At 48.9% G+C, this 26,349-nt stretch overlaps 1 protein-coding gene across 1 annotated transcript in view; it reads left to right on the forward strand.

Moving 5' to 3' along the window:
• Window positions 1-26,027, forward strand: part of Etl1 (SWI/SNF-related, matrix-associated actin-dependent regulator of chromatin, subfamily a, containing DEAD/H box 1) — a 226,228-nt gene extending 200,201 nt beyond the window's left edge. Inside the window, exon 23 of the mRNA XM_045753686.2 lies at window positions 24,654-26,027. Within this exon, the coding sequence (XP_045609642.2) occupies window positions 24,654-24,769 (116 nt within the window). The 3' untranslated portion in view covers window positions 24,770-26,027. The remainder of the gene's footprint in view (window positions 1-24,653) is intronic.
• The last annotated feature ends 322 nt before the right edge of the window (window positions 26,028-26,349 follow it).

Here is a 26,349-nt window from a genome sequence, read left to right on the forward strand (position 1 = left end):
AGACAGCGCAACCCGAAGCCTGCAGAAAACCACACAAATCGCAGGAACTCTGTACCAAAATGGAACACCGGAGAAGTCCAAAAGCAGGACGTGGAACATGGACAGAGGGCCACCGGAGCACCAAACAGGATAATCAAGAGGCACTGACTCAGATACACAAAAAAGTGTAGCATGGGGGAGGAAAAGCTGCCTTGGGTAAGGAAAACGACGAATACGGCCTAAAGAGCGGCCGGGAAGTAATGCACACGACCAAGCACAAAATGTGTAGAGGAGCGCGTACATACCTGAGGGACCTTACGGACAGCAGGGTTATCTTGAGGTTCTTGAGATGATTTCTCCCTCGGCTATGTGAGGGTGCAGTCAGGCACCGAAGATAGGCAAGGAAAGTGTCCAAACAGGGAAAAGACCCAGGGGTCTACAACGAAAACAAAAACACCGAAATGCGGGGCAGAGCCCCACAAGACAACAAAGAACAAAAGATGGACAAAAGGCACTAAAGACGCACGCAAGGTGACCAAACACCACACCCAACACCCCAGTCAGGAGCCATCGACGCAATCCCGCCAAGCGGGGAAGAGTAAACAAGGATGGAACAGTGAACAAGGGTGGCGGAAGTAGTAGAGTATCCCAAGAAGATACTCGCTCCAAATGCATAAGCCTAACGAGAGAAGCAAAGCTCTACAAAGTACCAATGACGGAACTCAAACCGTTCCGTACGTCCAACAAAAAGTCCTGCCAACCCATGGGGAACTGAGGGCGGCGCCCAAGCATATAACCAGCAGAGTAGCGAATAATAACTAGTCTACCGGCAAGTGTGGTCTAGAACAGACATGCGAGACACCGTACCAACACTCAGTGCGCCCAACCCGCACCATTGCCCGCCAACGATCACCCACAACTACTGTATATACAACAAAAGATAAGTAGTTCCTTGGTGTTTGTGTTAATTGACCAATCTCCACGAAACAATAGAAACTGGGATAGTGGCACACGCCACCCGTGCGGCACAGTAACAGGCCCGGTGATGTGTGGAACCAAGTACCACGTAACGTGGTGGTGGGGCCCCACTATTGGTGCAAGGGCGGGTTGGACATGTAAGTGAGTGGGAACGTATGTTAATCTTCTTGTTTGAGGAGCTGTTCACTTGAGACAGTTAAGCAAATCCCAGCTGTGTCTGGGTACAAGTGACAGGATGAACAACCCAGCAGGTATTCCTCCTATCGGGGAGTGTTGTACATGCTGCTATGGCGGTGTGTCCACTCACAAGATGAGTGGCGCTGCCCAATAAACTCGCCCCTCGGAGCAAAATTTAATGTAAATTAGTAGCTGCCTCGCACAGGCTAAGAGGCCCTCCGCAGGGCCATTGTACTTATGTCTGTATGCAGGTACGCACAAGGGGACACAGGAGGTAGTGAGCACCCAAAGGAGCCACAAACACTAAAAAGAACCCGAGTAATGGCAGAGGGAAAGGAAGCCAAAAGCACCAAAATGCCATGTGGAGGAGGCAGACGCCACCCACAAGAGCAAACAAGAAGACAGAGCCCAGAAGGCTCAGGAAACTGCGCAACCGTCAACTGACAGGAGAGGCGGGGCCCAAGAGCCAGAGCTCAACCCCCACAAGCACTACTAGGCAAGCACCCCACCAAAAGTGAGAACCAGCACTAGGCCGACAGAAGCGCCAGACAAGACCTCACCTGCAGAGCAGACACACGACCGTGCCACAACACAGGCGAGCCAAGTAACACACTAGGAGCAGCGCTAAAGGTGTGCCCGAAAGCCATGCATACTCGAGGCAGTAGGCACAGTATGTATCCGTATCTGAATAAAATGCGAGGTCGAAGGAGAATACGGCCAGAGGTGCGCGCCCTGCAGAAGACGAAGCAGGATAAAGGAAGAACAAAGTGACATCCCCAGACATAAACCCAAAACACCCTCAGCATCCAGAGGGCCACGACTGGAGGGAGAAACGAGCAGCCGTAGAAAACCACGAGAAACGGCGCGAACACACGAGCATACCGCCCGTAAACAAAACGCACACCGCGGCCCCAGCACACGAGGTACGAAACGCACCGGGAGGCGTCGCTCGTACACCAGGCGGACACACAAATCGTACACACAACGTACAGACATCGTACAAACACCAGGAAGGTGTGCAGAACGAAGACAAAGAACGCCGAAACTGGAAGTAGAGACGATGCGAAAACAAAACAAGGCGAAAACGAAGCGAAAGAAAACAGATGATGGAAGGGAACCAACAAGGCCGACAAAAGACCCGATGGAAACCACATCGAAAATCAACAGACGTTCCAATAATATTGGAAGGTACGAAGAGACTCGTGAACCAACGAGAACGCTTTGCCCGAAACACTTTGCATAATAGTGGCTATAGGCATTGTATGTACTAGCCCTATCTATAAATCCATCATTCTTTGTAAAATCTCTTGGACGTATGTACCTTACCTAAATAAACATTTATTATTATTATTTATTTAGAACACCGACAAGTACCCCCTGACCAAGGAACATGCAGGGTCAACGAAACGAAGCAGTTTAGGAACTGTGTACTAGGCCAAGATAGAAATCCATCAATGTTTGTTACACACCTTGTATGGATGTACCTTACCTGAACACTTTTTTTTTTTTTTTGTGAACAGCATCGCGACATAAGAGCGAAAAGGGTAAGGAAAAGGGGATGAAAAACACCCCCATGAACGAAGGGACCGACGAACCCGAAGGAACACGGAACCGAACCCAGGGAGGGGTATAACCGAAAACAACAGGAACACAGAGGGAAGGAACAACCCCACTCTGAGGAACTGCCAGCCCCACACCAAAGGTACAAGGACCCAAGAGGGGCAAACGGGGCCGAGGCCCCTCAGGTAACCCCTCCCTAACCCCGGGAACCTCTACGGCATGACCCAGGGCCGAGCCGCACCCCCAAAGCCCCAGCTTAACAAGGAAAAGCCAGGGCAGCCGTGCAAACACTAATGAAGGGAGCCCACTGGTCAGACCCATACGGCACGGCTGGAGGAACCGACTCGAATGCCACCGCCGCCACCCCGGAAGAGGAAAACCCCCGAAACCGCTCGAGTCTCAACCCAACCAGACCCCGCCCCAACCCCGAAACCCTCCTATGGTTCGGAGCAGGAAGCAAGGGAGGAAGTGAGTAGAACAGAAGGGGAGGAACAAGAAGCGGAAGGAGCCAGAGCCGAAGCGACCCCCTCCCCCAAGTCCAGACCCCAACCACCAAAACGGGGCAGCCTCGGGGCATCCGGGGCCGCAAACCAAGAGCGTTGCAGCAACACACACCCAGCAAGCAACGCCGCAGCCGCCTGCACCCGATTATCTAGACCAGTGGCCTGGGTGAAGGAGAGCGCGTACCGACAACAATCATCGGACGACTCCGGGTCACAAAAGCAAGGACCCAACAGGCAGCATGGTGGAGGCACAACCGGTGAGTGTCACCCTGAGACAAGGGGACAGATCAACCGTCAAACTCGCAGGATGCGAGGGGGACTCCGGAGACACATCTAGGGGACCACGGAGCCCCCGTGGGGTTTCCCAGGGCCCTTAGCCTTTGGTACACGCTAAGGGAAGCCCGGGCAGGGTATCGCGAACCGGCGCCCAAATCTACCAACAAACTGCTAAAGCTGAACCCCCGGGACGTGTCCACTCACAGGGGCCAAGCGGGGAGTACCGCCAACAGAAGAATTCTAAAGAAATTCACCTAGAACAGGAAAGGGGGACCATAGTAAAAGCAGACCCACCACCAGGCAAAAACAAAAACAAAAGAAAAACCCTGCAAGAGGACAGCGTACCCAGGCGGAACAGAGCCGGCCACTGTTAATGGTGAAAACTAGCTGTGCAGTACCCCGCGCCCCTACCAGTGACGAAAACTACCACCTACCCAGAGACAAACCAGGGCAACAAAACCCCAGCCGACTCCAAGGGCGGCCCAGTACCGAGCAGTAAAGGACACAGCGGAGGCAGAACCCAAGGTGACTTGTGGAAGGTGGCCCCAAGCCCCAAGGGCAGTACTTACAGGGCACCTAGGGAAGATAGCCCTAGGCACATGCAGCCCGAGTACTGTGGAATCTTACTCCTGGCTCACACCCCACCGGTAGAGACAGTCCACACCACAAGGCATAGAACTGAAACAAAAACCGGAGCCAGAGGCACTCGACCAGCCAGTAATACCATCAGCCAAGAACTGCCAGTTGGATCGCCGGCGTGGAGGGTCTGGGGCTCCCCCTTCCTCCTCTCGGGGAGGGGGGGGTTGCACAGACGGTGGCGTGGCGACGTGATGACGTCATGCTAGTTTGATAATTTTGTTTGGGGAGTTCTGTCCACTCGTTCGGCTTTCGGTAGCAATAATTTCACCAGAATAGGGGTTTGTTTTGGGGCGCCTACCTTTCTGGGTGCCTGTCCCGGTCGATGGCAGACATAGAATGCTCCCAATCACAAGGAGGTTTCTATAGGCCATTGCTCCTCGTGCCTCTCTGAGGGGGCCAGGTTCTGGCTCGTGGTCCCCGGTAGGCAAGAACTCCTAGCACTTTGACTGATGCCAGAAAGTTATACATATCCATTCAGCCTGGATAGCTCCGGGGAGCCGACGGGGCTCCCCGTCGACTCCAACGCCCCCCAGAAAAGGGGCGTTGGCAAAGCCTTCGCCAGACGAGGTCTATGCCACCCAAGTTGTCAGACGGCAGTTGCCACAAATATATTATTACCTAATTATTTCCATGTCTCTGATTGATTTTTTCTTAGTTTTTTGCAGTAATATTATTCCATACATTGAATTGTGGTATATTTATATAATAAAATGTGTGAACCATCGCTGTACTCAAAATTATGGTGTGCATATTACTGATTCAATTATTATGTTCATAAAACAATAAACAAATAGTTTTGCTGTTGTTACACTATATACACAGGTTATATATAAGTATCTGCATGTTTTGTTCACCATAATGAACTACTAAGTTGGTCTTGTGAGTCAAAAAGCAATGAGGAGTGACCGCCACACACCAGCGAGCCACTCACTGCCACTCCCTCCCTCAACACCACCTCACTCGCCCTCATTCTCCTCCCACAATACTGTTTTTGCATTTATTCACTATACACAGACGTTATATATACATATTTACATGTTTTGTTCACCATAACTGTACATCTAAGCTTGTATGGTGAGTAAAGGCACAAAGACGTAGCTACTCACACAGTCAGCTGATCGGCGGCTGCCCTCAAGGCCAGACTCACTAATATTTCTCCTCCAACAATATTGTTTGTGGTGTTATTACGCTATATACACACATTATATATAAGTATCTACCTGTTTTATTCACCATACCTGTACAAATAAGTTGGTATGGTGCCCAAAGACCATAGTGGCCATCAGTAAACAACATGACAAGTCGTGCAGACGATGCTCCTCCCTCACCAAAATGGCGGCTCCCAACCTACTCCTCTCGCTGTTTATACCCTCTATACACACACGTTATATATAAGTATCTACATTTGTGTTCACCATAGCGAACCACTAAGCTGATATGGTGAGTACAGTCAATAAATGGTGGCCACACAGTCAGAAAACAACGCCACAACCCTCCCTCCACAGCCTTACTCCTCCCTCCATGAAGCACAGCGCTAAATATCACCACAATCCTGCTATTATCAGAATCCTGGTCAGTTTTATCATAGTCAGGGGGCTTCAGTAATACTATCACTGCTAACTAATAGCAGTATCATATATATTATGGCATTTGTAGGCGATGCTGTGGTCACAAGCTGAACAGCGGTGCTGTGAGCTCGTGCTGCGTGCGCCAGCCTTGGTGGCTTGCTCAATACTGACACTCTAACACCCAAGAATGTTAGCCTGGATTTTTCTGTGGGGAGCCCCTACGGCTCCCTGGAGCTTATCGGGCTAATGTATGTTATGTTAGACCGGGACATTAGCTAAGGAGTTCAGACCTACCAGGGACCAGCGCCAGAACCTGGCCCCTTCAGAGAGGTTTCAGGGAGCAATGGCCCTGGAAAACCCCATATGGTTGGGGGTTTTCCTTATCTGCCATCGACCGGGGTTAGGCACCCAGAAAGGTAGGCGTAACAAAACAAACCCCACATGGTAAGAAACTACAACAAAAACCGAACAGAGAGGTAGAAAACTCCCTACAATCCCAAGCAAACAAGCAAACATCACACTTTACTGCCGCGCCGATCGTCCGCGCAGCCCTCCCCACCCCGGGAGGGGGAGGGGGGAGCCCCGGACCTACCGCGCCGGCTGCCAAGCTTCAGTTCGTTCGCTAATGTCAACCGGGATTGACGCTTCTCTGGCCTCAGTTTCCTAGGCGGTGTTTGCCTTGTGTGGCGTTCACTGCCGTGTGTTGTGGTGTGCGGTGGCCAGGAGTACTTCATCAGTGCCGGGGCTGCATGTGCTTAGTGGCTGACTTCCCTAAGCGCCCTGTGAGTACTGCCCTTGCGTAACAGGGTTATCTTCCCTGGGGCGTTCAGGAACCATTCCCGTAGAGGTTCTTGCTGCTCGGCATTTGCCTCGCCCTTGGGGCCAGCTGGGGCTTGGGGCCCTTGTTTGGCCCTGGGTAGGGATTGGTATTGTGCTGGTTAGGGCGTCAAGGTGTTGCGCAGCCTGCCACCTAAGCGGCGGCCGGTTTCTGTTGCCTCTGGAGACGGTGTACTTTTGCGGGATTTTTCTTTTGTTTTTCATTTTCTTGCCTGGTGGGGGTCTGCCTAAGGTGGTTATAGTTCCACTGGTAGTGTTTGGCGGCCCTCTGCTAGGCCCCCGTGCTTGTACACGTCTCAGGGGTTTTCAGTGCTATAATCTACCCTCTTGTTATGTTTGGGTTTCTTAACCGGTTAGCAACACCTTGCCCGGGCTTCCCGTAGTTGTTACCCTACGGGCCCTGGAAACCCCTGTCTGGGCTCGGGGGACCATTGAATGTGTCTTCCGGGTTCCAACCCGTCTTGTACGGGATCGTTGGTTGCTGTTCCCTTGTCTCCGGGTGACAGTCGCCATTTTTACCTCCGTCATGCTGCCTGTTGGGTCACTGACACCTTGACCCGGAGTCTTGCGAGTGATTCTCTGCTTGTTCTCCAGTACTCTCCTGATGTTATTACTGTTCAGAGTACAGGCGGCATCCGTGTTGCAAGCTAGGTTAGGTTGCTGCAACATGCTAGGTTGGTTTCCCACTCGAATGCCCCGTGGCCGCCCCGTTTGGTTAGGTGCTGCTCGCCCCTTTCTCTCCATGTTCCCGGCTCCGGACCGTCTGCGGGTTTCGGGGTCGGGGCGGGGTTCAGTTGCGGCAGAGACTCGGGCGGTTTTCGGGGGATGCCCCGTTCGGGTTGGGGACGGAGGTTTGAGCCTGTGCCTCCTGCCAAGGCTTCTGGGTCTTACCAGCGGCCCTTTCTTGTTGCCTTTCCCATGGGCTCTTGCTTTTCTTTAAGGGCGGAGGGCTTGGAGGACGGCTCTGCCCCGGGGCCTCTGTTGTTGGTTCCCGGGGCTGTGGGGGTTGCCTGCTAGCAGTTCTGGGGCGGTTTTGCCCCTTCAGGGGTTTTTCTGCTGTTGGGCGTCGTTTTTCGCCCTTCCAGTCTGCTAGCTTCCCACATTTGCTGGCGTGTTTTTGTGTATTAAGCGTCAGTCACAGCCCCTGCTGGCGGCCATTTTCGTCTGCTGGTTTCCCGGCGTGGCCACCAGGGCGGCGTTGCGGTTTGTTTACATGCGTCTGGGTGTGCGAGCGAGCGTCTCTGGTGAGTTTTCAAAAAATTTGCAGGGTTTTTGTTCTCCTGTTGTCGTTTCTTTGTTTTTCTGGTGTTTTCTTGCCGTTGCCTGTTCCTCTGGGAACGTTTGGGTGTTGATTTTGGGTCTGAGCCTCTGGGTTTAGGCTCAGTGCCCCTGGCTGGTATGCTTGCTCCCACACCTTGCCCCTCGGTTTTCGGTCTGTTGGGACCGTTTTCCCAGGGCGTTCTGCTGGGGTCTGTGCTTTGCCTTTTAGTGGTGTTCTCCGCCGGCAAATGTGGTGGTTTGGGCTCCCCCTGGTTCGATTCTGGGTTCCTTTGGGTTCCTTGGTTTCGTTCTGGAGGTTTCTTCCTCTTGGGCCCCCTTTTGTGGGTTCAGGGGACTTTGTTTCCTCGTGTGACCCGGTTCTGCCTTTTGGGGTTCCGGGGTCTTCCTGGCTTGCAGACTGAGCTTTTTGGGTCTTGGCACATGTTGTGGTTGTGCTGGGACTTTGTGGTTTTGCTGTCGAGGTGGGCCTTTTGATGCAGTTTTGTGCCTTCTTTGCCTGGCCGGCGTAGTGCTCTTTGCCACTAGTCGGCGGCTTGTGCTTTTACAATATATGTCCTCACCTAGTTGTGCTTGTGGGGGTTGAGCTCTGGCTCCTTGGTCCTGCCTCTCAACCGTCCGTCAACAGGTAATTATTACCTAAGTGTAATTACCTAAGTGTAGTTACAGGATGAGAGCTACGCTCGTGGTGTCCCGTCTTCCCAGCACTCTTTGTCATATAACGCTTTAAAACTACTGACGGTCTTGGCCTCCACCACCTTCTCACTTAACTTGTTCCAACCGTCTACCACTCTATTTGCGAAGGTGAATTTTCTTATATTTCTTCGGCATCTGTGTTTAGCTAGTTTAAATCTGTGACCTCTTGTTCTTGAAGTTCCAGGTCTCAGGAAGTCTTCCCTGTCGATTTTATCAATTCCTGTTACTATTTTGTACGTAGTGATCATATCACCTCTTTTTCTTCTGTCTTCTAGTTTTGGCATATTTAATGCTTCTAACCTCTCCTCGTAGCTCTTGCCCTTCAGTTCTGGGAGCCACTTAGTAGCATGTCTTTGCACCTTTTCCAGTTTGTTGATGTGCTTCTTAAGATATGGTGTATCGGTTCCTGTGCCTCTTGGGCTCTGTCATGTCTACATGTGACATTGTATGGGGGTCAGCCTCGTTACTTGTGTGAGGAGTCGCCACATTACTTCTTAGTGCTTTCCCGTTCCCATTCTGACACTCAAAAAAAAAAAAAAAAAAAAAAAAAAAAAAAAAAAAAAAACTTTACTTTTTTCTGTGGCTCTTTTGGGTACTCAGTTTCCACCTGTGTCCCCTAGTGCGTGTGCCCCTTGTGTTACATAGCCTGTCCTTCTCAGCCCTGTCGATTCCCTTGGGTATCTTGTATGTGGTGATCAGGTCTCCCCTCACTTCCTCTTCCAGCGAAGTGTGGTTTCATTCCCGTAGTCTCTCCTCATGACTTCGGTAGTGTACTTTTTCTTTCTGAAGGGGTTCTGTTCCCTTCTCTGTTGACTGGGCGCTGGGGGAGCAGCTTGCTCTGTTGCCTCTCGCTTGGTCCCGCTGTTGGTGGGCGCTTTGGGTTGTCTTCCGGCCTCTGCTGGCGTCGGAGGACGGCTTCTCCCCCTTGGGGGGGGTTCAGAGCTGGCGGAGTGGGCTTCTTCCCTGCGCTTCGTCATTTCCTCTTCGTGGGTGCGTGGGGCGTGGTCGATCCGCCCCATCCTTCTGGGCTTCCCGTCTGCTCTTTGCAGTCATGAGCTTTTCCCGTCTGCTCTTTGCAGTCATGAGCTTTTCCAGTCAGCAGTTCTTCTGGACTATTTCCGTCTGCGCCCTGGATCCTCTGCCCTGCTCGGAGGACTGTTGTCTCCTGTTTGGATTCTGTTAGGGCCGGGTGCATGGATGGTGGACCTGGACCTCCAGGTCACTTCTTGGCACGTTCCTCTCCAGTTTTTCTGGGGCTAGCACGGTTGGTAATTACCTATGTGTACTTACCTAAGTGTAGTTACAGGATGAGAGCTACTCTCGTGGTGTCCCGTCTTCCCAGCACTCTTTGTCATATAATGCTTTGATTATAATTGTCATATTGTCCTATAATGATTGTCATATGTCATAATGTTTTAATATGATTGTCATACAATGCTTTGGTGGTGGGGCTTCAGGTTTGCTGTTTTTATTGCATTCCCTGTTTTGTGAAGGGCACTTTGTATACTCTTTGCATCTTTACCGGATCTTAGTGCCCTGTCTGCGTCTGAGATTCGGTGTCTGGCCTACCTCGACGACTGGCTGGAGTGGGCTCCCAGTCAGTCCGCTTGTCTGCTCGCCAGGGGATGGTTCTTTCCAGATCGCTGGGTTTGGTTTCCTGGTGATCTGGAGGTTTTACCTTCTGTTTCCGTCCCGGGTTCGGACCTGGGCCTCGTTTCAGGCTCTTGGGCCCCTCATTGTCTTCCCTCCAGAAGTGTTACTGTGGCTGTGGTCCCGCCTTTGGCTGTTCAGGAGGGGGTCCCGGGTTGCTCAGCGGTTGCTTGGGCGGTTGTGCGGGAGTTTGCACTTCGGCGTGCTTGTCTGCCCGCGGAGTCGGGTTTGGCTCCGGCGTCGGTTGGTTCCCAGGGAGACTCCACTTCCGCCTCTTGCATTCCTTGGGTTCCTCTGGGGATCTGGTGTTGGTGCTGCGTCACCAGCTTCCTCTTTGGGGTTTTCGGGGTTCCGTGCCTTGGCAGCTCCCCGAGCCTTCGCTCGATGTGTTCACGGACGGGTCGTCTCTCGGCTGGGGCTTTGTGACCAGTGCTCACCAGGTCGGCCGAGGTTGATGGAGTCTGTCTGTCCGTCGGGCTCACAGCCCGGTTCAGGTGTTCATGGCTGTCTGGTTTGCGCTTCGGAGGGTTTGGGTCACTAGGTACTCTACCATTCAGCTCTGTTTGGACTGTTCTCTGGTGGTTCTTGCCGGAACCACAGGGGGTTTGATTAACCGTGTGGTTCGTGTCCGGGGTGTGTCCTGCGTCCTAGTGGACAGCTGTCTCGGTTCATTCCTCTTCGTGGGTTGGCCAGTCGTCGCCGATTCGTTTTGTTGGCTCTGTTGGGCTTATGGACTCCTGGCCATGGACGTCTTCGGGTCGGCGTGGTCTAGGCGTCGCCCGTTTTGTGGCGCCCTTCCCACCTGCGAGGACTTCACGGTGGAGGCTTTCGGCAGGCCTGGTCGAGGTGGGGGGTACCTGTACCTCTTCTCCCGGTCCAGCTGTTGCTTCGGGTTCTGGCTCGGTTGCAGCCCATTCCCACGAGAACAGTCCTTATGGTTCCACGGTGGCCGGCCCGGCCTTCTTTTCAGACGCTGCTTGATAGGTGTCCGTACCCGGGGCGTTTTTCCTGAGGCTTCGCCTCTTTCAGCAGGCCGAATCGGTCCTGTCCGTGACTGGTTCGGCCTTAACTTTGGCTCTTCGCGTCTGGTATTTTGACGCAGGTATCGCCATCTCTATGGTGTTCAGGTGGCTTTGTTGACGGTGTCCCACCTGCGAGCTTCGTCTTGGAGACTGTATGACGTTTATTACGTTTTCTCGCGTTTTGTTTCCCCTCCGGCCTGCTCATGAGTCGCCTGAGCCATCCTGGTCCTTGTTCAGGGTGCCTTCTTCTCTTCCCCTCAGTTTGTGGTAGCCCCTTCGGTTTCAGTTTCCTCCTCTTTGGTACTGGTGGTAGCTTTATTGGTGTGCAGCCTTTCTCTGTCCTGGCGACGGTCGAGACGGCTGCTTTCCGGAGGGGTTCTTGGGGTATTGGTACTTGTTTGGTTTGGCCGGGGGGTGTGTCCTGTGTTGTCCAGTTGTGCTTTTTGCTGTTGCCGGCGTACCGTGCCTGGGGATGCGCTGTGGTTGATCCGGTTCCTTCGTTCCCTGTTTTCAGGGCTCGTGTCTCCCGGGTCGTCCGCAGTGTTTTCCTTCTTCCTGCGGTCTGTCTTTGCGCCCGTGCTGTTCAGACGTTTGCAGCAATTGCTGCTGTGTTGGTGACGTCTCGGGCTCATTTCGGGCGCAGGGAATTGTGGGTCGTACAGGTTTTTGGCCGCCCATCCATATGTGCGTCTGTTCTTGGGCGTTCTTGTTGCCTTGGGTCGCAGGTTTGCGACCAGTTGTCTTGGCTTTGCGTTGCAGAGTTTGTGGCGGCCGCCTCCCGGGTTAGCCCTTTCTTTTCCTTCTCTTTGGGTATGAAGCTCCAGGGAGCCGTAGGGGCTCCCCACAGAAAACCAGCGTTGAATGTAATGAAACGCCATTTTCTGGGTGAGCCCCGGAGGCTCCCTGGAAACCCTCCCTCCCACCGGTCGGCGGTTTTTTCGCGTTGGTTGAAGCTTAGCTTCCGAACTGGAGCTTGGCAGCCGGCGCGGTAGGTCCGGGGCTCCCCCCTCCCCCTCCCGGGGTGGGGAGGGCTGCGCGGACGATCGGCGCGGCAGTAAAGTGTGATGTTTGCTTGTTTGCTTGGGATTGTAGGGAGTTTTCTACCTCTCTGTTCGGTTTTTGTTGTAGTTTCTTACCATGTGGGGTTTGTTTTGTTACGCCTACCTTTCTGGGTGCCTAACCCCGGTCGATGGCAGATAAGGAAAACCCCCAACCATATGGGGTTTTCCAGGGCCATTGCTCCCTGAAACCTCTCTGAAGGGGCCAGGTTCTGGCGCTGGTCCCTGGTAGGTCTGAACTCCTTAGCTAATGTCCCGGTCTAACATAACATACATTAGCCCGATAAGCTCCAGGGAGCCTCCGGGGCTCACCCAGAAAATGGCGTTTCATTACATTCAACGCTGGTTTTTTTCTAGGTGGCATCTGGCAACTATCAGTCGTGGCTGTACTATAGCTGCCCCTATCCCAGGCGGGGCATTTAAATTATTGTGCTAGACGCGAAATCATATATATATATATATATGATGTGCGCGGTTTCGGTTTTGTCACTGATACCATATATATATATATATGATTTGCGCGGTTTAAGGGTTAATGACTGACCAGGGATGCATAGAGCAACATGCAGGAGTCCAAATCCTTGGCACTCCTTATCCACTGAGTCGTGGAGCTTCTGGTACCACTGAGGGTGGTAATCAGAGTAGCTCATATGGTCCTCACATCAAATAAATTTTTATTTAATGTGTATGGCCATGAAAAGGGTTCGAGTCCAAGTAATCCAGGCAACTTACAAATAATCACTATTTAAACAGTACTGGCAAAGCAATAACTAGATGCAAGGGTCTTGAAGGTGTGAACGTAAAGGCACTTGTAGTTCAACAAACAGTTTATTCATAAAACTTAATACTAACGATACATGGCAAAAATAATCTGACGTTACGTTAATGTCTGTCGTGGCGCTTAACAAGGCTAGGCTAACCGAAATCACTGCTTCCGGTTCGATCTGCTCGCAGTACTAACACTAATCTTAACAACAGTGGGCGACCACTCCAGACGCAATTGCAGCTCGTCCCATCAATTTCAATCAAAGCAAAACAAATGTTTACTTAGTAAATCCAATTACGTTATTATGTCACCAAGACATACCAATCAAAACAATGTAAACTACGTTAACAAGCACTGCCAACACAGACGGGCTAACAGATCAAAACAAAGTCAATGAAATAAACAATAGCTTACGGGTAATTAGCAATCCCTGAGTAATCGTTCGAGGATCTGTCACAACTTGACAGCTCAACTCGATTCACGAAGAATTCACGTTATAGCTCGGCGTCACTGAGACTGTTTAATAAACACCGATCAGTCAACACGATTACTAATCACCGCGTACTAAATCAAACGATAATCAATTACGTTAAATTAATACTCTGACGTCTCAAGAGCAAAGAACACTGGGTACACTGACTACTCCAGAATAATGAACACAAGGTTACACTGACAGATGCCAGATGTGAGATCTGGGATCAATGATAATGAACACAAGTATACTGAGGTCTCAAGGCTAAATGAACACGGAGTTACACTGACATCTCAAGAATAAATGAATGAACACAGAGTATACTGATGTCTCAAGGATAATGAACACAAGTACTGTATACTGACGTCTCAAGGATAAATGAACATGGAGTTACACTGACATCTCAAAGATAAATGAACACAAGTATACTGACGTCTCATGGACAAATGAACACAAAGTATAACAGTACGGGGTCAACAAGACCAATGCAACAATACGTAATAATGACACTGAGTCACAACAATACAGGTCACAGAGACCGACACAATAATTACACTAAAGTACACCGGGTCACAGAGATCACCTAATATAGTTCACACTGATGAACACAACATACTGACACATGTGTCAATAAAAATAATAATAAGGAATAATACAATTAACCTTACTTTGTCTACGTCAGCATGTCTCCTGGAAGTAAAGAATAGAACGGCACGGAAATGGGTTAAACATACAGTGACCCGCGGCCCGGTCGTCGACCAGGCCTCCTGGTTGCTGGACTGATCAACCAGGCTGTTGGACGCGGCTGCTCGCAGCCTGACGTATGAGTCACAGCCTGGTTGATCAGGTATCCTTTGGAGGTGCTTATCCAGTTCTCTCTTGAACACTGTGAGGGGATTGCCAGTTATTCCCCTTATGTGTAGCGGAAGTGTGTTGAACTGTCTCGGGCCTCTGATGTTGATAGAGTTCTCTCTCAGAGTACCTGTTGCACCTCTGCTTTTCAACGGGGGTATTCTGCACATCCTGCCATGTCTTCTGGTCTCATGTGATGTTATTTCTGTGTGCAGGTTTGGGACCAGCCCCTCTAATATTTTCCACGTGTAAATTATTATATATTATTATAGACTGTGGGTTGGTTGGTGTTGTCTTCGTTGATCCTTCTCTACGGACAACCCAACCCACAACTCGGTAGAGTGCTTATGCTAGGAGATCACCCTTGGCGCTTCTGGCTCTTGGAGAGGGGCTCAACGTCACACGTTTAGGGGATGCGGCTCCAACACTTAGCCTCGTTGTCACGTGCACACACCCACTCGAGCCGCTGTGACTCCCCACTCTCTCCTTATGAGATATGATCTCCTCAATCCCCTATGACTTACTAGTATTACCTCCTACCCTGTCCACAGCAGTGGTTCTTGGTTCTTTCTCTCTCTCTCTCCTTCTTCACTACTTCCTGGGAAGCCTCACTAGGACAAGGGCAAACACCAGCAAATTGTGACACATTTACTGGACAAAGCACATACACGATTCATACACACATATAATAATAATGAATCCTATACTCTATAATATCACAATCAGGTTGCACTCCAACACCATCAGAACTCTATTATCAGCTTATCAAGTGGTATCCTATCTCCTGGTTCACCACCTGATACTATTAACCTCCTCAAGTTGATCAAACCTACATACACTGTTGCACCATCAGCAAGATAATATATACAGTATATAGAAAATCAGCATTTGAATGCAATCACATATATCAGTATAAATGTTCATTGATACTTCAGTATAAAAAAAAACTCCTTGACATAAGAATGCCAACAGTCACTCACCTCTCACTGCGTCTTGCACGCTAATGACAACCAAACACTATCAACTCCCTATAAGTAATCCACCAGAACTTCCCCTTCCACCTCTGGAAGTTCACAACCCTAATATCCTTAGGTTCTGCCGGGCTTCACTACCAGGATCCTCTGCAGCTCCTCCAGGCTGCTATCATGAAGTTTCCTTGTGCAACTACGGTGCTTCACCCTTCTGTTAGGTTCTTCCACAGCTCTCTTGGCTGCTACACCACCTCTACAGAAGCACGTGACACTCCTCTTCACTGCTGCTTCTCCTCACAGCTCGAGGTCCTCTGCTCCACTACCTTGGAGTCTCATCAGCTACATCATCTGCTGGCTTCGAAGTTCTCAGCAACTTCTTCCCCAAAGACAAACCTGCAACCCATCGACGTTCCAATAAAATGTTCCCCTTTAACACATAAACAAAAATAACCACACAATATGCTTGCCTCAAACCTCTATCTGTCCTCTACATACAGTGAGAGTGGACTCCCCCGTTTTGGGCGGGTCCATACTCCACCTCGCCTGGCGGCGGTCCTCACTCGCTGGGAGGGTCTTCCTCCATCCGGAGCCAGGCTCCCTCAGTCGTCCGCCAGCGCTCAGAGGGGTCGGACGTCGCTCCGTGTTCCTCCCTCTCCACTCTCTTATTTCAGGCTTTCTGCCTTATTAAAACATGTCTAACCTATAAATAAACATTGCTACTGTCGCTGGGCACACGACCAACTACAAGCGATCACTATGAACTGGCGTATATCGTGCTTACCACAGATTAATTGGTCGAGGGCGCTTTCCCTCTGACGGCGTCTGGTCAGGGCGCTCCCACGGCCCACAATAATGCCTCTGGCTGGCTTGATACTCTCTTCTTCGACCAGGACTTGAGACCACAACGTTCCCAGCTCAGTTCCACAGCTGGCACGTCTGCACACTTCTCTTCTCTTAGAGATATATCACTTGGGGTTCCCTTCTGACGGGAGCTCAACGGAGCGCGGCTTCCCCCTGCGATGTCTGGCACTCAAGTGAGGTCAAGGTCCTCCAGAAGCGAGCCTCACGCCTCCAGCAAAATGTCCACATCTCCTAGCCAGTCATTTATCTGTTTTCTTCTTCATTGCCCATAATCTCAAACTGTTACACATATCCAAGCAACTATTTTACATATGCGTTATCACCTCAATATTCGCTAGACCTTCTAATCAGGTCAGGCTTGACGAATAACTCTCAAGGAGGGAGACTCGTTTCTCCTGCAGGCTGAGATCATAACACTCCCCTCCCCTTATTTTTGAGAGTTATTCCAGTGGCAAAGCTCGGGATAATACATCCGCCACCACACTGTCTCGTTCTTCAACCAATATACTCTCTTAGGAGTCTACAATTAATTCGTTGCACCTTGCAACATCTGGCTCACAACTCTCCAGGAACATGTTCTTCTCACAAATGATCTGACCTCTCTGGCACCTCTTGGCTAGGCTGTCCTCCTTGGACGCCTGCAATCCATTGGTCCACTCTACTTATTGTCTCCACCCTCCGTTTCCTCGTCTTCCTCTCTTCACGTCCAGAGTCAGACATCTACTGTCTGTACCTCCTCTGTCGTCTTCATACTTCCATCTACTGCCATTATACTTTCGCCTCCTGTCATCATACTTCACTCCCTCGTCTTCACCGACGATTCTCCCTTTCGTCTCCTCATTTATCCAAGACATCGTCCTGTTTGACTTCCATCGAGTCCTCGGCTTTCTTCTATTCATCCATGCTTGTATCATCTTCCTCTTCCTACACTTTTCACTTCTATACCACTCCATTTCTTCTCCTTCGACTCTTCTTCGTTCCCTAAAAGTTTCTTCAAGCACTGTACTACACTCAACAGCACTCGACCGTGCATGTCGCTCTACCTCTCCCAGAGTGCTCGTAGGCATCTCTCCACACATACTGTCTCTTCTCCTTTCATTTTCCCGGCTATTACTCTTCTTCACTATCTCTCCTCCACGTTTTCTGTGAAACATATCAACTCCTGACATCTCAAACAACTTAACTCTACTACCCAAATGCCTCTGTGCTCGTGGACAACTTGACGCTCTACTCTTGTCCTCTGTATGTCCACATCCTTCCTCATTCCTACTCAGCACAGTTGCATTCGCCTTCCGACTCTTAATTTCAGCAGTCTGGGCTCTACTCAGGTCCGCTCTCTTCACATGATTCTTCTTCGGCTGGGCCATCTTCACTTTTGACCTCACCGAGACTCCATTTGCCTGGGCTGGACCTTCATCAAACAGCCATGCTATGTCTATATCGATCTCTTCCACCGGCTGAATCGACACTGTCTCACCTTCTCCAGTGTCTTCCTCGTCGGCCACCTCTGTCTTCATCACTACCGAGACAGGGTACTCAATGGCTTGGCGGTCTCCTGACTCATCTCCTCGGATGTCAGTCAGGTTCACACTCTCAGGTGTCCCACCCGTGCAGTGGCCTTCTGGGCACTCCTCTGGCACAGTCTCCGCTACGACTCTCGGCAACACCTTTGTCCCGCACAAGTCATTCCCCAGGATCACTTGGACTCCTGGAACAGGTATGTCGGGGCACACTCCCAACATCACCTCCGCCGACACATATTCCGACCTTAGCTGGACAGTACATACGGGCATGTCACTCTCAGACAATAACCCATATACTCTCATCTTACTCCTGCCAGCTAACCGTCGATCATTCCCAATCAGGCTTCTCGTAATCAAGCTCTGATTAGCTCCGGTATCTCTTAAGATACCAACTTCTACCTCAGGTTGGCCTCTTATACTGATCCAACCTTTGCTCATGAACGGCCTATACCTCTCGTTCACTAAATTCGCTCTCTGTGGTTTGTCTCGGAACACATTGGCATATTTACCTCGGGGGTCACACATGGCCAGGGTCACAACTCTTTTGCCCTGCCGACAATATCGCATCACGTGACCCAATCCGTTACAATTGTAACACCTCATCTGGGAGAAATCTCTCCTATACGTACCAAAGCGGCTCTGACTTTGTCCACTCACATGAGAGTTCCTCGGGCCAGGCATACTATTTGTACTCTGTGGGGCTTTACTGGACCCTTGATTTCCTGGATAACGATCAGTTTCTCGTTTTGCTCCTCCATCCTCACTTTCAGATGAAGTGCGCGACCTACTCTTCTGAGTTTTAGGGTACTTACTTTTATCTGCCCATTTATCAAAATTTTTCTCACCCCAGACTCTTCTGGGTCTCTCATAATTTCTTCCTCCCCAGACTCCACTGGATCTGCCATTGCTGCATCTCACCTCATTCTGCACTCTGTTCTCCCTCAAGCTCTTGTATGCTTCAGTAATCATATCTGCCCTATCTGCGGCATCTTTCACCTCCATTATCCCTGCTTCTTGGATCTTGAACTTTGTTTCGGGATGCATCATCTCCAAGAACTTCTCCATGACCATCAGTTGCTTTAGGTCAGCATAAGATCCAACTCCAGCAGCCTCAATCCACTTCTGGAATCGTCTTTCCAGATCTCTTGCTGTCTCAGCAAACGTACATGCTCCAACTTTCACCATCTCTCTGAAACGCTTTCTATAAGCTTCTGGGGTTAACTGAAACGAGCGCAATATGCTGCTCTTTACTGTGGCATAATCCTGGCACTCTTCCAGTGACAATTGGGTGTATGCCTCCCTGGCTGCACCGGTCAATCTTAACTGGACCAGCTGGGCCCATTCCTCCTGTGGCCACTCCTTGATGCTGGCTACTTTTTCAAAGTGCTCGAAAAAGCTCTCTGCCTCTTCGGGAACAAACAAGGGAATGTCCTTCTCCCTAACCCTAACATCTGGTGGGTGTGATACCTGGGTGGTGCTCTCTGGCAACCCATATTCAATCCTTTGCTCAGCCAAGGTTCTATTCGCTTCTATCTGCATTTGTTTTGTTCTCTCTTTTTCTTTTTCGACCTGGGCTTTTTCTTTTTCTTGTTCCAACTCCAGTTCTCTTACTCTGGTTTTCTCTTTTTCTATTTCCAGTCTGGTTTTCTCTTTTTCCTTCTCGGCTTCATTTTTCATCTGGAGTTCTAATTTCATCTTTTCCAGCTGGAACTGTCTCTCCTTGTCCTCACGCTGCATCTGGAGCTCTAACTGGAATCTCTCCAAGCTCCTATTCCGGCTACTCCTGCTACTGCGGCTACTCTTGCTGCTCCTACTCGATCCCTGGGATCTCATGTCATCCTGCCCATCATCCTCCTTTCTACTTTCAGCTCCTTCCTGGGCTCCTTGTTCTGCCGCGTCACTTCTGGCTCTCAACTGCCTCAGGATCTCATCCTTCATCCCAGCTACTTTAGATGCTTTCAACCTGATGCCACATTTTTCTGCTATTTGTTTCAATTGATCCCTCGTGCAACCTTCCAAGTCCTCGGGCTTGCCTGACTCCACAAACGTTTGCACCTTATCCATCTTTGTCCTGTGAGTCTTCCCAAGAGAGAGAATATACACCTGCGGTCACACAGTTTATTTCAGCAAGGGTGTACAAATCCACTCTTGGACAGGGTGTGGGTGTGTCAGTTCACTCTCCCGGACACAGGCCCCCAATTTATTATAGACTGTGGGTTGGTTGGTGTTGTCTTCGTTGATCCTTCTCTACGGACAACCCAACCCACAACTCGGTAGAGTGCTTATGCTAGGAGATCACCCTTGGCGCTTCTGGCTCTTGGAGAGGGGCTCAACGTCACACGTTTAGGGGATGCGGCTCCAACACTTAGCCTCGTTGTCACGTGCACACACCCACTCGAGCCGCTGTGACTCCCCACTCTCTCCTTATGAGATATGATCTCCTCAATCCCCTATGACTTACTAGTATTACCTCCTACCCTGTCCACAGCAGTGGTTCTTGGTTCTTTCTCTCTCTCTCTCCTTCTTCACTACTTCCTGGGAAGCCTCACTAGGACAAGGGCAAACACCAGCAAATTGTGACACATTTACTGGACAAAGCACATACACGATTCATACACACATATAATAATAATGAATCCTATACTCTATAATATCACAATCAGGTTGCACTCCAACACCATCAGAACTCTATTATCAGCTTATCAAGTGGTATCCTATCTCCTGGTTCACCACCTGATACTATTAACCTCCTCAAGTTGATCAAACCTACATACACTGTTGCACCATCAGCAAGATAATATATACAGTATATAGAAAATCAGCATTTGAATGCAATCACATATATCAGTATAAATGTTCATTGATACTTCAGTATAAAAAAAAAACTCCTTGACATAAGAATGCCAACAGTCACTCACCTCTCACTGCGTCTTGCACGCTAATGACAACCAAACACTATCAACTCCCTATAAGTAATCCACCAGAACTTCCCCTTCCACCTCTGGAAGTTCACAACCCTAATATCCTTAGGTTCTGCCGGGCTTCACTACCAGGATCCTCTGCAGCTCCTCCAGGCTGCTATCATGAAGTTTCCTTGTGCAACTACGGTGCTTCACCCTTCTGTTAGGTTCTTCCACAGCTCTCTTGGCTGCTACACCACCTCTACAGAAGCACGTGACACTCCTCTTCACTGCTGCTTCTCCTCACAGCTCGAGGTCCTCTGCTCCACTACCTTGGAGTCTCATCAGCTACATCATCTGCTGGCTTCGAAGTTCTCAGCAACTTCTTCCCCAAAGACAAACCTGCAACCCATCGACGTTCCAATAAAATGTTCCCCTTTAACACATAAACAAAAATAACCACACAATATGCTTGCCTCAAACCTCTATCTGTCCTCTACATACAGTGAGAGTGGACTCCCCCGTTTTGGGCGGGTCCATACTCCACCTCGCCTGGCGGCGGTCCTCACTCGCTGGGAGGGTCTTCCTCCATCCGGAGCCAGGCTCCCTCAGTCGTCCGCCAGCGCTCAGAGGGGTCGGACGTCGCTCCGTGTTCCTCCCTCTCCACTCTCTTATTTCAGGCTTTCTGCCTTATTAAAACATGTCTAACCTATAAATAAACATTGCTACTGTCGCTGGGCACACGACCAACTACAAGCGATCACTATGAACTGGCGTATATCGTGCTTACCACAGATTAATTGGTCGAGGGCGCTTTCCCTCTGACGGCGTCTGGTCAGGGCGCTCCCACGGCCCACAATAATGCCTCTGGCCGGCTTGATACTCTCTTCTTCGACCAGGACTTGAGACCACAACGTTCCCAGCTCAGTTCCACAGCTGGCACGTCTGCACACTTCTCTTCTCTTAGAGATATATCACTAGGGGTTCCCTTCTGACGGGAGCTCAACGGAGCGCGGCTTCCCCCTGCGATGTCTGGCACTCAAGTGAGGTCAAGGTCCTCCAGAAGCGAGCCTCACGCCTCCAGCAAAATGTCCACATCTCCTAGCCAGTCATTTATCTGTTTTCTTCTTCATTGCCCATAATCTCAAACTGTTACACATATCCAAGCAACTATTTTACATATGCGTTATCACCTCAATATTCGCTAGACCTTCTAATCAGGTCAGGCTTGACGAATAACTCTCAAGGAGGGAGACTCGTTTCTCCTGCAGGCTGAGATCATAACAATATCTCTCCCGCCTGCGCTCAAGGGAGTACAGATTTAGGCTCTTTAGTCGGTCCCAATAGTTTAGGTGTTTTACTGAGTGGATTCTAGCAGTAAAGGATCTCTGCACGTTCTCCAGGTCAGCAATTTCTCCAGCTTTGAAAGGGGCTGTCATTGTGCAGCAGTGTCTAGTGGCTGTCTCTATGTGCAGCAGTACTCCACTCTAGAGAGCACAAGCGTTTTGAAAAGTGTCATCATCGGTATAGCATCTCTAGTGTTAAAAGTTCTTGTTATCCAATCTGTCATTTTTCTTGCAGTTGTGACGGATACTTTATTGTGTTCTTTAAAGGTAAGGTCTTCCGACATGAGTACACCCAGATTCTTTACATTGCCTTTACGTTCTATGTTATGATTTGCCTGAGTTTTGTACGTGGTTTCCGTTTTTATATTTTCATTTTTTCATAGCGCATGAGCTGGAACTTATCTTCGTTAAACACCATATTATTTTCTGTAGCCCATAGAAAGACCTGATCTACATCTGACTGAAGGTTTGCCGTGTCCTCTATGTTGCCTACTCTCATGAAGATCCTAGTGTCATCTGCAAAGGATGATACAGTGCTATAGGTTGTGTTCTTGTCTATGTCCGATATGAGGATGAGGAAAAGTACTGGAGCAAGCACAGTACCCTGGGGGACTGAGCTCTTCACGGTTGATGGGCTAGATTTTATTTTGTTGACTATTACACATTGGGTTCTGTTGGTCAGGAAATTGTAGATCCATCTGCCTATTTTTCCGGTAATTCCTTTTGAACGCATTTTATGTGCAATAACGCCATGGTCACATTTATCAAAAGCTTTTGCGAAATCTGTGTAAATTACATCAGCGTTTTGTTTGTCATCCATAGCATCTAATGCAATATCATAGTGTTCCAGCAACTGCGACAGGCAAGAGCGCCCTGTTCTGAAACCATGTTGTCCGGGGTTATGGAGATGCTGTGATTCCATTTATTTTGTGATCTTACTTCTTAGCACTCTCTCAAAATTTTTTATAATGTGCGATGTTAGTGCTATCGGTCTGTAATATTTTGCCTCTGCCTTATTTCCTCCTTTATGAAGTGGTGCTATCTCTGCTGTTTTTAGTATATCAGGAATAACGCCAGCATGCACACGGACGATGCTAAGGTTGAAAGTTGCTGAACTCCCACACCAATAAATGTGGAAAGCACGTACGCAATATACACCGGTTTACACACTTGCATGGTATTTGCAGAAGGCTGATTGAAAGCACGCTTGAGTATCTTTGGGTATCTTTTCCCTACGAGAAGGACGCCGGGGAGCAATAGCGTAGACAGTAAAATAAACAGAGTCCACGCTTCCCACTATTGAAGATTTACACACGATCTTCACTTCAAACAACTGGAATCACTACTTGATTCTTATTTCTCACAGTTACTGAGCAATAGGATGACGGATTGCTTTCGGTGAAGCTAATAACTCGCGTTCACTTCGCAATCAACAGTCTAGTTGCACCTATGAGTGACGCTTGCTGACGGCTAAGACTTCACATATCTTCATTAAATTTGACTACTGACGGCACCCCATCACTGTAGGATTCTGCAACAGCAGTGGGGGACAGCATAGAGTCAAAATAGGCTGGCTGAACCTTAATAGACAGGAAAAAGACCCCTGCTCTGGCCGGAACAGAGGTGGTCCTAGTCTGGTAGGCACAGCGCCGCAGGACAGAATAACACCTTGGGCGGGAAAACTCGATGCCGCGGCTCCCTTGATGCCAGGCACTCGACCAATCAGTGACAGTGAAGAACATGGTTTCAGGCGCTGCTTGCCCGGTGTCCGAACCCAGAGGTTTTTCCACGACTCCACCTCTTTCAACAGATCGGCCTGATCCGTTATGAGACCTGTTCGCTCTTCTCGAGTCTTCACGTTTGGCTCTTCTCCAGCGCAGGGGTTTCTGCTCTTTTGGTTGTGGTGATCTTTTGAAGGTTTGTTCGGTTGCAGCCGTCTCCTTTTCTGGCAAAGAATGAGACTGCTGCTTTCCAGAGGGGTCCTTGGGTTGTTGATGCTTGGTTGGTCAGGCTGGGGGGTGCATCATGTGTTGTGTCCGGTTGCGGCCCTCCGCCGTTATTTGCGCGCCACGGCTTCTGTGTCTGGGGACGCGCTCTGGGTTGATCCAGTTTCCCCTTCTTCCCTGTTCGAGGGTATGGGTTTCTCAGGTCGTCCGAAGGGTTATTATGTCTAGCCAGCCTGTGGTCTATCCCCATGCCCATGACGTTCGTAAGTTTGCTGCTCTTGCTGCCGTCTTTGGTAACATGTCTTGGGCTGACATTCAGGTCCGGGGTTTTTGGCGATCGAACAGGGTCCTGGCTGCACACTACCTTGTCATTGTTCCTGGGCCTAGTTGGGCCTGTGTCGCTTTGGGTCGACGGTTGCAGCCAGTTGTCTCAACTTCGAATTGAGATGTGAGCACCGACCGCCTTCCAGTTAAGTCCCTTTTCTTTTCGTCTTTGGTGAAGTAGCTCCGGGGAGCCATAGGTCCCGGTTGATGGCAGATATAGAATGTTCCCAACCACATGGGGGATTCTATTGCCATTGCTCCTTGTGCCTCTCTGAGTGACTAGGTTCTCGCTCTTGGTCCTTGGTAGGCCTAGAACTCCATTCACACTGACTGATGCCAAAGTCTAATGATATCCATTCAGCCTGGATAGCTCCGGGGAGCCTCCAGGACTCGCCCAGAAAATGGCGTTTTATTACATTCAACGCTGTTTTTTTTTATCTCCTAATATGGTTTTGTTTCTCTTTAATACAGATGACCAGCAGAAGAAAAGTGATGTAGTAACGCTTCTAAAGGCTGCTTTAGGCTTAGTGAAGACAGATGGACAGAGTAGTTCATTAGCATCTACAAGTGAAAGTGAGCCATTGTAGTTGTTTGAAGTATTAGCTATCACGTCAAATAATGGATCATCATTGTCACTTGGAAAATTGCCTTACAATATTGAAGTCAGGTGTCAGAAAGCAATTTAAGCATTATTTATATTCTTTTATGTTAATGGCACCGTGGAATAAATTTTTGCAGTGTGAAGGATGCATAAACAGTATTGCACTCGAATCTTCGTTCTCTTCACCATATAGCACAAGGAATTAAATTATTTATTTTGTCAAGCAAATTGCTTTAGTAATTCATGTTTAAAATTTTTGCTATGTCTTATTAGTTTTGTTATGAAAAGTAGATGATGTTAAAATATGTTTGTACAGTATATATATAGTTTTTTACTTGTTTAGCACTCTCTTTCCTACAACATAAGAGTGTAAATTATTTGGCCTCCTTCCCTCTAGCAGTGCCTCAATAGTACTGCTTCATCTACTCCCACATGTTAATGCCACTCAGACCGACACGCAGGGAAACCTCACTACTACTCAACACTGTTATGTCTGTGTGTGTGTTGTGTCATCTTAATAACTCCCAGTCCAAATTTATTATAAATTAAAAAATAAGGTCAGTATTGTCTATAGTGCTTTTAATCTTAGGTTGAACATGTCCAAATAAATCTGAAACTGTTTTCAACCGCAGTGTATTTCTACTTTAGAAAATGATAAAACAGTACTATTAAGTCTTTCCAACACTTTAGAAGGAATTGATTGTTCTCATTCTGTGGCAACACTGACCCTGATGAGATTGTTGGTTGTAAACCATTTAGGTTCACTCACAGTCAAGTGGAAGATTTAGTAGATTCATAACTGTTTAATTAGTTTTCTGAGTTGTTAATTATTTACACAATCACAGTGATTGGCAGTTATGTTACTTTTCATGAGTTGTATATAAAGTATGAATTTAAGTGTTGAATGGTTGATATGTTTTTGTTGTCCTAATGCTACTTAACCATGAATGTATTGGGAGGATAAATCTAGACCCCCCTCCCCCTTCCCGTCCTGCCAACCCCATGACCCAGCATACATCACAAGGGGGTAGCTGTGAACCCAGACTTGCCCGTCGTAATAGCAAGGTTTCCCAGTGTTCGTTCTCTACTCTTCCATATGTTGTTCAGTAGCAATTGCCATGTCCATCAACACTTTTAATCAGTATTTTTTTACCTAAACAATGTTTATTTGTAAGCAAAGGGATTGTAAGATTAATTTGAGTAGAGATTTGTAATGTTTCTATTAATTAAAATATTTTGTTTCACATGGCTGTTTTAGTTTTTGTTCAGTTTTTAATTTTTATGTTTTTATTTTTGTGCAACCTGTAACTACACAGGTAACTACATGTGTACATGCACTTATATATACTTACACACACGAACACATAAAAACACAAATAATGAGTGTTTCTGGGCTGACCCTGAGTAGCTTCCCAGTGCTTAAGGCTATGGTACCACAGACAAATGCTACCAGACCTCTGGACTTGTGCAGGCCTTCCCAAGACCAGGATCAAACTCGGCCCACTATTCAAGTGACAAGTGGAGTCTGGGGATTAGAGATTGACCCAAAACTAAAAAAAAATAAAA

Source organism: Procambarus clarkii, chromosome 33 (assembly GCF_040958095.1).
Source record: "Procambarus clarkii isolate CNS0578487 chromosome 33, FALCON_Pclarkii_2.0, whole genome shotgun sequence".
In the NCBI taxonomy this organism is placed as follows: domain Eukaryota; kingdom Metazoa; phylum Arthropoda; class Malacostraca; order Decapoda; family Cambaridae; genus Procambarus; species Procambarus clarkii.